The sequence below is a fragment of the Eucyclogobius newberryi genome, unplaced genomic scaffold (assembly GCF_026437365.1).
Source record: "Eucyclogobius newberryi isolate DKJ021-1_F unplaced genomic scaffold, fEucNew1.0.hap1 SCAF_9, whole genome shotgun sequence".
NCBI classification, from domain to species: Eukaryota; Metazoa; Chordata; class Actinopteri; order Gobiiformes; family Gobiidae; genus Eucyclogobius; species Eucyclogobius newberryi.
The window spans coordinates 29,482,665-29,496,927 of NW_027316532.1; the positions used below are offsets into that span (position 1 = coordinate 29,482,665).

At 40.1% G+C, this 14,263-nt stretch overlaps 1 protein-coding gene across 4 annotated transcripts in view; it reads right to left on the bottom strand.

Annotated features, from left to right (window-relative positions):
* negr1 (neuronal growth regulator 1) overlaps window positions 1-14,263 on the bottom strand; it is a 166,754-nt gene that overhangs the window by 64,663 nt on the left and 87,828 nt on the right. For all 4 annotated transcript variants that reach the window (XM_072437980.1, XM_072437981.1, XM_072437982.1 and 1 more), the window contains exon 4: window positions 12,217-12,348. In XM_072437980.1, coding sequence (XP_072294081.1) covers window positions 12,217-12,348 — 132 coding nt within the window. The remainder of the gene's footprint in view (window positions 1-12,216; window positions 12,349-14,263) is intronic.

Sequence of the window (14,263 nt, forward strand, 5' to 3'; positions counted from 1 at the left end):
CACTATATTTTTGATTTTGGCAATGTTTTTTAGATGGTAAAAAGCTGCTGATGTTATTGATTTGACGTGGCAATTAAAGTTCAAGTCTGAGTCCATTATTACCCACAGATTTCTAATTTGGTTTGTAGGTTTTAGAGCGAGACTCTGGAGGTGACCGCTAACACTTTCTCTTTGTTTCTGTGGGCCAAAAACGATTATTTCAGTCTTGTCTGAGTTCAGCTGGAGAAAGTTGTTTTGCATCCACACACTGATCTGTTGGATGCAGTGACAGAGTGAATCTACTGGTCCATAGTCACCTGCCGATAGTGAAACATAGATCTGAGTGTCGTCTGCATAATTGTGATAGGACACATTTTCACTGCGTATCAACTGACCTAACGGCAGCATGTAGAGGTTGAACAGAAGGGGACCCAGGACTGACCCTTGGGGCACTCCACAGGTCAGGGTCATGTGGTCTGAGACACAGCTACCAATTTCAACAAAGTACTTCCTGTCTTCCAGATAGGACCTTAACCAGTTTAGGGCAGTGCCAGTGATGCCTACCCAGTCCTCTAGTCTCTGTAAGAGGATCCCATGATCGACAGTGTCAAAAGCAGCACTCAGATCTAACAGAATTAAGACTGAGGCTTTGCCCGTGTCAGTGTTCAGGCGGATGTCATTTGTCACCTTGACAAGAGCAGTCTCAGTGCTGTGATGAGGTCTAAAACCTGACTGAAAAACATCAAATGAGTTGTTTATTAAGAGGAAATCTGTGAGCTGTTGGTAAACAACCTTTTCAAGGACTTTGCCCCAAAATGGCAGATTAGAGATGGGCCGGTAATGACTCAGTACTGCGGCATCAAGACTGCTCTTCTTTAGGAGAGGCTTTATGACCGCAGTTTTCAAAGACATTGGGAATGTTCCAGATTGAAGCGACATGTTAACTATGTGAGTGAATGGTGCTAACAAACTGTTCAGCACAGACTTTAGAAAACACACCTACACACACCCACACCCCCGCACACACACACACCCGCACACGCACACACACACACACACACGCACACACACACACACACACCCGCACACACACACCCGCACACACACACCTACACACACCCACGCCCCCGCACACACACCCGCACACACACACCTACACACACACCCGCACACACACACCTACACACACCCACACCCCCGCACACACACACACACCCGCACACGCACACGCACACACACACACGCACAGTATAGATACCTACTCTCGAATATAGTGAAGTAAAAGAATCCCATGTAAAAAGTAAAGTTCAGATGCTTATATTTAAGTACTGTACTTTTTCTTTTGTACTTCTTACTTTACACCCCTGGACCACTGTTGGCTATGGCTCTAACCGCTCTAATAAATAAATGTTACGTCGGAAGCGGGATTCGAACTGACGACCTTCAAATCCAAGGACAGGCACTTTATCAACAGAGCTACTGCCGTCACCAACAGCTGCAAATTCTGTGCTTTTATCCATCACTCTGAAACCTTCATGGGTAGAAGATTATACACAAAGTCCAATGAAACCTATTTGAGTGAAAACAGGGAATAAGCATAATACTCCATGTTCAACTCAGCCATAACATTGAGAACGTCTGATGATAAAAGCAGCTGGTGAAGGTGAAAAACAACATGCACGTCGCATGATTGTGAAGGAGAGCCATTCTGATGATGGATGCCCGTCCACTTTCCTCCTCATGCATTTTAATAAGCACATTCACGTTATTTGAGCAATATTTTCCACAGCAATATGTATAGCCAATTAAATAGATTTTCTACTGTGTTATTGTACTTTGCTGACTAATTTAAAGGACTCGAGAAAGTGACTCAAGCTATGGGTTACGCTGGGGCTCAGTGCATCCATTCATCACTGTGTGAAGTGCTGGTGCCACACCGAGGGGGTTGTAGCAGACCTTGACTGTCTGTCGGAGCGTGCTGTTGGTGTAAATGCCCTATGGCGCTTATGAAATATCAGCACTCAAGGCAGAGGCATCAGAAGAAGAGGCCCATGCAGGGTTTCAGATGGGGTCGCAACTATCCAAATAACTCAATTTATTTCAATTACCATAAAGTATATTGTTATTGCTTTTGGGGAAAATATAATCAACAACAAAGTAACCTTCATTTTTCATTTTTGCTTCTGAAACAATTGATTAAAGCACAGTTAACCTTAGTGTAACTGCATGACTTGCCTTTCCCGAGGTTGCTCTAAAATGACTCAGACATTGTTAAACAGGGGAGAATTTAAAATTGACCTCATCATTAGCTGAGTCAGTGTTTCATGCATGTTTGAGTAATCCTGTACTGTCCTGTATTCGAAGTTTGAATGCCAAAATAATACATACATACGTAGGGTGCAAAAATGAAAATCCGCAGCTTGATACGGTGAAATGCAGTGTTGAACTGGAAGTCAATGGACCTGTTTCTATTACTAAACCAGTTTAGATCAATATTGCAGTTTAATGATTCATGCATGTTAATGTTTTATACAAAAGACACCCCTTCCTGTGTCCTAGGCTGCACCACTGAATACAAAGCTTGATCAAAATCTTTATTGTTCTCTGTTTCTCTTTATATCACTATTCCAGACTAACCGCACAAAACAGACAGCTTCAAAAATGAACAGGAACGCGGCAAAGTTACTAATGAGAACTACAACATCTGTGCCTGCAGAGCGTATCAACTGAGATGAGAAGCGCAATCCCTGAAGAAAATGACGGAAATGTTAAGAGTCCTCTGAAGCAAACACATACAGTATATTCCAATAACAAACTATGAAATCGATGGGCTGTGGCGTCTGACAGCATTTTAGTGAATCCCTCTAATCCTCTTTCGGTGTCATTGTGCGGTTTCATCGATTATCTGGAGCTCGTGACCCAAACTGTCACATGCAACAGTCGCCGGGACAGTCTACATGGCGGCTCGGGCAGGTGCGTCGATATCATCAACTTGACTATATATTTAACATCAAGAACACAAATCTGTAAAAAAATACGCCTCGAGTGATAGGTTTGATTTGTTCCCTTTTTATCCGACAGCCACTTGAAGCGCTGCCAAAGACGAACAGCATGTTTTCTTTTGAAGCAATGCTCTTTTATTTGAAGTTTATTGGTGGAAGATTTGGCAAAACAAAGTAAGAAGATTAATGATTGTTTTGTGCTGTGGTTGAAGAAAAAAGTAAAGGATGTGCTATGTTGTAAAGAAGAATGTTGTAATGTTATATTGAATTAAAATAGATTGGTTCAACTTTTCATTTCTGTCTGCCATATGAGATAACACTTTTTTATGTTTTATTTGCACCTGATGCACAACCAGATGCAACCTTCCTCGTGTATCTCAGAATCAGAATCAGAATAGTTTTTTTTTTCTCAATGAAACAAAATCTAAAACATAGGAACGCAAAACAATAAAACAATGAAAGGGATTGGCATAAGAACATGTGTGACCCTGCAATCCAATATTATTATTGCATGAATTCCGGTAAATTTTCCACAAATAGGGGTTAGAATGCTAACATGTCCTTCTGTTTTTGTGGGTGGGCCTGAATGCTCTGATTTTATATGCATATCAATAATATCAAGTCTTTCCAAATTAAAGCTTGGCACAAACTACTGTTAAGACGGATTACAGCCATAAAATCTGGCCCAATCCAATAATTCCAATTTCTACCTGCTGACATACTCTATATCATTATATATTGTGCAATACACCTCCAGGATTTGGAAGTAATGCAAAGTAGTGCACTAAAAGCATGAAGGCCCAATAATCCAGGTAATTTACTGTCTGAAGAATGCCAGGATGGTGCATTAAATCATGTCTGTCGTCATGGTGACTCCGGCAGATGGGGGTGAGGGGTTGGGTCCAGGAATAGCACAGGCATGACAGAAAAATGGGTGCTGCAAGGCCCCGCTGGGTGACAAATGGCCAATTGCGGGTCGATCACAAACGGACTGCCACTATATCTGCGTTACATGAAGGATGTCAGGGCAAGAGGGCGGCTTCTTTAATTGAATGCTATCATGCAGCACATAAGCAGTGTGTTAATGGTGTGTACGGTGAATGACCTGCTCCTTATGTAATATTAAAGCAAAGAAATTCACCTTAATGCAAAGAGCTCCATTTACAGCGTTTCCCTTTAGCCACTCCCATGTGACTATTAATGATTAATTGGTATGCCTCAAGATTGAATATGATTTATTTAGCAACAAACTATTGTTTGCCAAGGAACCCAGAGAACGAAGGCTTTTTAATTAAAATATCAATTAATAACCCTACCTCTTCAGCCCAATTTGAAAATGAGTTTTCATTGCAATTAAGAAATGGACTCATCAGTGCATGACTTATCAGCTTACACACAGAGACACTGTTCCCCACTGCCATCTGTGGGCTTCATTGTCCTGTTTTTGTCAGTCAGGAATGCCTCTGCTGCCAACATTTATTAATTCATTAAGATTTGAGTTCAGGACGGCAGCAGAACACTGTGTTCCTTCATTTTATACAAAGCAATATAAATGTCCTGCTTTGTTTGCAGGAGTACAGTATGTGGATGTGCAAAGTGAGACTGGATGTGTTTCGTGATCAACAAAACCATAAAAAAGGATGGTTCCTTTTACAAATACAACAATAAAGATGAAATATAAAAACACTTGTACAGAGAAAACACTAAAAATCTGCTTCACTAAGTGGATATGACAAAATTCATTGTGAAATTGACGGTGCTGAAGTGGTACTAACAGAAGTTTCCAGTGAAGATCAAGATGTAGCTCATTTATTCATACCCTGCATGTGCTAAGGAATCCAAATAGCAATCAAGACAAGAGCTTTGGAGAGCCATGTAGTGAGATGGATTTACATCCAAACAGCCAGAGGCTACTGGCTTTAGTTGTACTTAGAGCTGGATCAGAATCCAATTGCAGGAAGCCTTTTGTTTTGAATGGTACGCCACAGTATTTTATTGGATAGAGCAAAACTTTGACAAATGTCCAACTTTGTGCTTCATGTGAAATACTCTCAGTAATGGATTGTACTGAAGAGAGGACAGAACATTCACTGTCCCGGTATTTTTATCTACTACACAATTCACACCAAGCTTAAAACACTATGAGGCCCACACAGTCAGGGCAGTGTCCACAGATTCACTTTGTAAACTGCCAGAGTGTGAAATAATTGTTCAGAAATGTTATGACTGGAAAAAAACATGTGCACACTCCACTGCACATTGTTTATTTCATGTCATTGCGTGTGATTTGGAGGCTGGGTGGTTTAAGGACCCAGCATGTGTTTCCTGACCACAAATAAGCAGTGATAGCCTGTTATTTATGTGAGCTGGGAGGACGCCTCCACAGCCTCAGTCTGGGGAGGCACAGGAGCATGTTGTGCTGCACCCAACAACACCGCGGCTGAATTCCAAACAACCTAGATAAGCAGGACTTTACATGCACTGACAGGGGCTGGAGCAAGAAGAGAGGGCAAAAGACTGTCAGAAATAGAACTGTTCATCCATCCAGACCCAAAACATTGCAGATATGATGTCATTGATTGCTTGTCGATGTGGGTGCATGTTCATTACTCAAAATGCCCTCAGTGAAAGCAGCAAAGAAAGTGTGCTGCTTTATTTTTAAAAGTCGGAATGGCCGTGGTGAATGTGTAAGCAGGATTCACAGCTGCAGGGTACAGGAGGAGGAAGGAGGCATAGGCAATTGGCAGCAGAACTCGGAAGCGTTACAGGGCACTGCTTATGTTTTCCAAGGTCTGGTAAACAAGAAATGATCTGCCTGCTCTACAGATAGAACCAACACAGAGCAATTGCATTTCTTGTTTTGGGGTTTTCACCACGGACAAAAAAACTTGAATTACCCTGTATGTTTTGGGAGATCAAATTATACTTTTCTGTAATTTGAAACATACATACTCTTGATTTATTTTATTGAAAGTTTTTCAAGGGAGTCATGGCCCCAGAGGGGAGGAGCCCATAGTTGTTTATTTCAGTGGTAAGGGAAACCTACACAGACACAGGGAGAACATGCAAACCCCTCACAGAAAGGCCCCATACCACCCGGGAGTTGAACTGAATCTTTTTCAACTATGAAACACTCCTGGATAAATGAGAGGATTACACCGACTCATTTAGAATAAAATTAAACTTTTCTCAACTTGTATTAACAGTGTTTTGCGCTTCACTCATTGATTCGGCATAAATCTGCCATGTTTTTTCCTTTCTTTTTCCTTAAGCAACCTTATTTGTTTTGATACGGAGCTGTTAACACGCCCATCTGAACTCAGTGACCAGATACTGTACTGTAAAGTATTGGATATGTATATTCTTGACTGGCCAGGAAAATGAACAATGTCACAACATGAATAAAACAAGAATACACGCACTGTTAAATCAGAAATACCACAATTCTTTATCTTTTAATGTTTAATGTAATGTTGTATTTCGAAACTTCCCAGATTTGAATGATATTGATTGGGACTGGTTAAACAGCCGAAAAACAGCTTGCAACATCTCAGCTCTGAAAGTCTAGTGCCATTTACTCAGTAGGACGTGAGAAGGCAGCTCTCTGGAGTGCTTGACAAAGGAATGTCAAATGCGCTCCAAAATAGCCTCTTTTTGCCTTTGTTAGTCACATAAGTACGTGCAATGGATGCTTTGATCACACAACATGACATTCTCGTTAATTAATCAATGGCATTCTGTTCCATCTCAAATGGGAGGGTTTTTTGTCAATTCGTACAGTCACCTCCATGTGATATTTACGCCTTTGAGTCACACTGTGTGGAGCCAGGATTTCAGCCAATAACTGCTCCCACCTGCTGCGAAGATAAATATGTAAATTTTAAAAGCGGGTCGGAGAGATCAAATTTCATCAGGTAAAATCACCACTGAGGGATCTTTTGAGCCTCTAAACTCATCCAGCCCTGACCTCGTGGACAACTGCCATTGTTGGGGGTTGTGCAGACAAAAGTATTCATCCAGTTTTTATTATTTTTTATATCAACTCATAATAAATACAAGGGCAGTGGATCAGGCATACAACTGTGAGCAATGGAAAGAGAATATAGTATAAAACCTAATGTGCAATAGCTGGAAAAATGCTGTATCTTATTTTTACGTTATTATAAACAACATGAAAAATCACGTACCAAAAGCATCAAACATATTTATTGGGATGAGATTAAAAGTGCTTTTCACAACTCTCTGAGCGAGTTACTAGATACTCAAATTGATATCTAATTTTAGTATAAATTATTCTGACAACCTTAGACCAGAAAATGTCTTCTTCAAGGCACCAGTTAATTAGAGGCAAGTAGGAAGCAGCAAGACAATTTTTTGAATTTAGTAGATAAAAAAGAAGCAGGAAAATGGGCCAGAGGCTGCACCTTTTTAGAAAAACAAATTAAGATTTTTGCGACATAATTTAAACACATTTAAGAAGAGTGAAATAAGAACTTCTAATACTACAAGAGAATAATTTCAGAAAATGTTTATAGAGGGCTAATTGACACGTCCCGCAACCACAAGATTTTTACTCAAACATAAAAACAGAGCGAACATGTTTTCTGGGTCGCTGAGAATTGCCCCCTTTGTCATTGTAATTGCCACCAGTCAAAAGTGTGGGTCTGCTGTGTTCCACATCCATCCAAGGTGGTTCAAGGAAGTCTGTGGACAAGTGAAGGCTCCGGATTTCCGCACACTGCTCAACAACGGGCAGAATTTAGCTGTTTTTTGGGGCAGCATATTAAGCAGATAGCATAAGACCGCCGACGTTAGGTCATTACGTTATGCCTGACCAGTGTTGTAATTGATTTTGCCCTTTAATTGTGGACTTAACATTCAAATTTGGCCACAGACTGAAAACACCTCTACTCTTCTCTTCCTATCATATAAAGCCAAATGGCAGGCTTAGTATTTGAGAAGGTCTGCTGTTATTAAAACTCTGAACGCGGTGAGGCTTAATTTTGTTTTCATTACTTGGGAGTTTGCTTATTTTAATTAGAGGCGTTAATCTGCAATTAGCCCGGAGGTCAACTATACTATAGCTGAAAAAAATTGTATTGGAAGGAGAGAGAATTTGTTTGGACATGTGTTTAATTAGAGAGTGAAGCCCGCAAATGTCAGTGTCACTGGTCCCTAAGTTGTCGCATTAGAGAGATAAAATGGTACAATGGCTGGCATGGAGGATCTAGGTATTTGACATGATTTAATGGAACTGCAATTAACAAAGTACCTGGTCAATATGTACTGCAGTGTAGATATACAACAAGAAACTCTCATCATGTTGTTACAGCGTCTTGTTTCATTGTTAAAAATATTATCAATGCAGAACGATCTCACCATCAAGAAAATTGCAAATTAAATGCAGTTTATTTATTTATTTATTTATTTTTTATTGAAAGAATAAACACAGACCAATCAAAACTTGTGTGTAAATAAAGATACAGTCCAGTAACATTGTCAAAAGAGAAAAACATTAATAAAAGAGTCAGAGGTTTGCATGTCCTTACAAGTCATGCACAGCAAAAATATGATTATTATCTGATTTCTGGAGTTATCAAACTATTGAACAGTTTCATCTGCTGTGAGTAATCTTATCTCTTTCAGATTTTTCACACCCGTGCACCTTGTTTTTGTCAAATTTATGCAAAAAACAAAAACAAAGAAAACAAGACAAAGTAATTTAGCAAAGAAAGAGCTATTTGAAAAGTCATTGTACTTTGTCTTCAAAATACAACAGTTACTCTAAATATCAATTAATTAACTGACACATGTCGCCAGGCGTTGTTGATTTCTTATAAACATGTAAACACACACCAAATATTAGATCTAATTATTAGTGTAAATTATGTAAATGTAAGATTGGTCAGACCTCCACCATACAAAAAATGCAAACATTTATGCATATTTTATCTGTTTCTTAACTATGGACATCCAATTAAATTTTGAAAATAGATTAACAGCTGATGATTCCCCCTGATTTAGTAATTTTAGAAAGTAATTCCTGTTATGTAACTTCTCCTTCTTTCCGTGTCAGCTAACTCCTTGATCTTAATTCCAACCGTGGCGAGACGCAGATGTGTGATGGTGAAGCATGAATGATACAGGAGATTAGGGATTGGACCAAATGCCTCTCTCTTTTCCTGCTGCTGAGCAAGGCCAGTGGTGCGACGAGGAGGAGGAGGAAGAGGGGCAGTGAACAGTGGCTGCCATCAGGATAAGCCTTTGCTGCAGCAGTCGGACTCTAAACTTTGACTCATTTGTTCTGACCGTTCCAGAACAAGTGAGAAAAAAGTCCCATAGGCCTATTGGATGCGGGATCGGTGTTCTGGCTAAGTAACAGACGGTCAAATTAGTGGTGGTTAGGTCCTTAGGTTAGGCAATTTTGCAAACAACCATAGCTCCCCTTCATGTCAGACGCACTTTTGTTTATGCAGGTCTCATACCCGGTTCACCATTTGGAATGCTAAACAGCTCCATAAAGCACCGCCGTGCCCAACCGTGAGGACTTGTGAGGGCAGAGAAGTCACTTACTTTGTGGCAATAGCTCATGGAGACTGTCGTAAATCAGGCAATATTTGGTGACTAAAGTGCTGCGGCGCGGAGATTTACACCTTGTGGACACAAGCTGTCTCTTCAGCTACATTAGCTTTAACTAATTGCTTACCTAAAATGATTTTGACTAATAGGGTCTTTGACGCCATAAATCATGGCAAGGGGCTCAGCATCATCAGAAACAGTGAAAGAACATGCAGCATTTGTTACATCTTAAATAAAAGATAATACTTACAACTTATTTCAAATTATTATTCTAATAATTTATACAGAGTAGAAAATAGTTCGAATATTTTTGTGTATGTTTTCTTTTGCAATGCTCTCTCTATTAATTGAGCCATTCCCTTACTATTTCTAATAAACCATTAGCTTGCCTGATAAATCATTGTCACTGACTCTGCAACATAAACAATAATTTATTCCTATTTTATAAGCACAAATGATGTAGCCAATGAGAAACCAATTTCCCTAATGCTGAGGTCCTTTGATAACACACAATACTAAAAAAGGATTAGCTGGACTATAAAATAATGGCTCGTGGTTGTGTCTGTGTCAGATAAGTGTGTCCGGAGGGTAAGTATGGCCTCAAACTGCAGCCAAACAACGACTTCAGAGCATGACCGCTGGTGACATTGTCTGACGGTTTGTAATCAGTTCATTCACCGTGGATACCCAGCACACTCCGTCGTCCCACTTTAAAAATGTGACTTCCAACTTTAACACGCCTTATCAATCATTCTGATTCTCCATTGTTGTGAAATAAAGTCTGCCAGTTGGTAGAGCACTTTTCTCCTTGAACCTGTGCCTCAATTGCACTAAAAATAGCCAGGCTGAGCCTTCTGCTCATTAGCTGCATAGAAAATGCCCACAAGAATGACTCTGTGAAAAAAGACTACAGCAGAGAGGAAAGAATTGAGTGCAACCATTACCAGATTATTCCAAGAAAAGATTTAAGTTGTCATAGGAGCATATGAAATAAAAATGAGTCCTTACTTTAAATTTGAATTTGGAAACTTGCATGATTAGCTTCTAGAAGATGGAAGATATGTGGGCCAGGAGGAGCTTTTTAACGTTGCTCACTTTGGTCTCTTTAGGTCTGCACAAGCTTAAGCACAGAGCGCCTATGCAGAAGTCTGTATGAATATCTAATAATATATAAAAAATAAAACTACTTTTCAAATAAAGAAAAATGTGATAATCGTCTTAGGCAGTCTCTCAGACCATGTGACCACGACAGCCCAGGCCCATATCATTCATTAATGCTCTGGCTCCCCATTACTGTCTGTGCGCACTTTTGAAAGACTCATTACCTGCATAATGGAATAGAGCTTAGAACAGTCAGACCTTTCCACACTGCAAATGAATCACCTACATGGACAAAAAGGGAATTCTCACATTAAATATTAAGAAACTTCAAACTTTGGCCGTGTCCGACTTCCATTCAGGTGCACAGTCAGGGACGCACTGATGAGACAGTGAGACGCTTGTATTGATGGCCAAAGGGAACGGAGCAAAGACAAATGAGATGGAGTCTGGAGATAAAAAATGAGTGGAATAGACCTATTTAGTGTTTTTCAAATTCCATCACTGTCAGGAAGAGGAACACATCATAAGTATTTGTTACTGGGTTCTGGATGACAGCGTGAAAAAAGAAAATAGTAACAACAACACAAAATAACAATGTTTTGCAAAAATATAATGATTGAAAACATTGCCTTCTAAAAGTAACTTTTTACTAATCTCATAAATGTAATACCCAGCAACATGTTGGCTTATCTTCTTTTCTTCACGTTTCATAGTTTTTTCTTGGTCTTTATTTTCTGCTGTTTTGTGTTTTCAGAAGCTACTGGCAACAGTTTATTATTATTATAATAATTCATATTTTATTATAAGCCTCTATTTGTATATGGACTTTTTATTTTGAAATATGTATATAATATTGTTTTGAATCAATATGCAGGTCTAGTTCATGATTTTCCCTTCACCTTGAGTTCACAGTTTGGGTCAGCCGAAAACCCAGAGTGCAGCGTCACATGATCTGGTCAGGTGCACCTGTCCCCTCCTTCAAGGTGTTCATCAGTCGTGACCATGATATCCAGCGCTCTGCATGAGACGTTTGCAACAAAAGCTACAGCCTACAGTGGCTAGCAATGCTAAGTCAGGGCCCCGTTTGTTTGATTTGCATTACTGTGCCGTGATCAGTCTTTAAAACCTGCCCAACCGTCCGTAAGTGACAGCTAAAGAAAGTTCTTGTTAGATCCCAAAGTTTTGAGGCTACAGTAAACGGCAGAAAGAGTACGCTCTACAAGCTACAGTCAATGGAGGTGACCCATACAGGGGGGGGGGGGGGGGGGGGGGGGGGGGGGCAGAAAGAGAGGTCTTAAAAATAAGTGCTTAAAATTTAAGACCAAACCCACATTTTTGTCAAATATAAGGCTATTTTATACCATTCAAAGATGTTTTAAGACCCCACCAGAACCCTGTTAGTGCTCCTTTATTGTAGTGGCTGAACATTCCACCTGTGCTCATACCATTTTAATGAAACTTTTCCAAACTTTGCCAACACAATGCAGTCTTCTGTTATCTGACGTCCAAGGCCAAAGCAAAACAAGTGGAGACGAAAAGAAAGACATGTACTTACAGTTGACTGTGACTTTTACTGTTTTGGTGTCTGGAGAGGCGATGTCATTTAGAGCGCTGCATTCGTAGTCCCCGGCCTGGTCCCTTGTGATAGCCGTGATGTTAAGATATTCGCCACTGTCAAACTTCCTGGCTGGAAATAGAAAAATACGAAGCAAAGTACTTACAACCAGTCTTAGAAGAATACAAACACATCGAAAAGGGAGGCAAGCGCAGGGATTTCCAAGCCATTCACACAGTGCGGAAAAAGCCTTATTAATCCTACAGAGCTTTTATGTTAAGTCCTGACAGGAAGATGCACAATGATTAGGTGTTTTGTGGAAACTGGTGATTGCCCTCCTTAGGGGAAGGGAAGATCTGCAGAGCATCAATTCATTTATAGTGACGCCAGGGCAGGAAATGAAATAATAGCACTCCCCCACTCATTCATTTACTAAGCCCCACGCTGAGCTGTTTGGAGCAGCATTCTGGAAGACAGACACATCTAATGGCTCGATGCACATGTCAGTAGCTTTATAACGAGTTAACGGTGCCAAGTGCAGTAGCAGCGAGTACCATGACTTGCTCGTTATTTGGCAGAAGTTTATGTTAATATAACGAGAAAAAGGGTACTGAATGTGCCAACGGCCCACACAGTCAGAAGTCAAAGTGTAGTAAATACTACTGCTACAGTGTTCAGACTGAATGTTTGTACCTAATGCACTCAGATGCGAGGTCCCAGTTATTCTGACAGTCAAGCTACATCTACCACTACATTTGAAGGGTGTGAAGTTTTGCTTAAGGCTATATCACAGTTTTACATATTTCCTCATAATAATTTAAGAACGGATCTAAAACAGATCTAAAAGAAAACAAATGTTATCCTGTTTTACCAATGCTGGCATGTGAAATAGGGTTTTGACAAGTAAAAGAATAAAACACATTTTAAAACATGTTCAATAAATACTAGAGACATTTATTTTGGTTTCTTTGTTTCTAATGTAAGGGTAAAGGATCGTGGTTGGAGGTGTTTCTGCCACTCTTTTCAGGTGAATGGCTTGTTTGCCCTTTGTTTGTGGAAAACAGGCTCTGGCACTGAACTGTCTGCGTTTCAGTCCAGCAATGACAATGCCCTGCTCTATAAGCTTGTCTTTCATCTTTTTCATGACTCTAATGGCGTTGGCGATTTCCTGTTTGAGTTGCACATTGTTCTGTACTGCAGTATTATATAGATGATGGCTATCCTTATGTGCCTGAATTTGATCTTCCAGCTGTTTTTTCTGTTTTATTGGAGAGTAATGTTGCCCTTTTTTTCATTCTAGGGATGTAACAATGTGCAAATCTCAAGGTAGGATATAATTGCGGAAAGGCTCACATTATTAATGAAGGGGCCACGGTATAGAAGTTGTGCTTACAATAATGAGCATAATAGCCATATTATCCTGGTGTTCATACATTGTTAAGTGAGTTTCAAAAGTTCAAGGCGGAATAATAAAATATTGTACTCCAAATGTAATCTTTTAACATGTTCTTGTTTCGTAACGCATTTTGACTACGGCCCTACGTTGTGTTGTACTCTACAAACACATTTAATACATGCAAATGTGAAGGTCCACTAAAACTGTGCAGTATATAAGTACAAGTTTATATTAAGGTTTTGTGAACGAGAAACCACGTGGATCCCTGGTGTATTCTGCAGCTGTGGACCTTGTGCTCTTGTGAGGCAGAGGCACGTTCTTTAGTTTAGTCTAGTTTAGTATGGACAGGACTGAATTCCTGAACTAGAGATATTTTGTCAAACGAGTCCTCATTGTGTTCGTATTTCCTGAGTATTTGATAGATCCACGCTGTTCTTCAGCAGAACTACTGTTTGTAGTCTCATTTACCGGGACTCATTTAGCACAACCAAACCAAATCTGGGACTTCAAAGCAGTGGGGTTTTGCTCGGCTTTCCTCTCTAATCCATTCGTTGTTCTTTGCAAACATCACTGTTCCATCTGCGTGCGGCGACAAGCGGCCGTTGTTACCAAGTGTGGAAAGCGTGTAGCGTGTGGCCCAAACTGTGACGG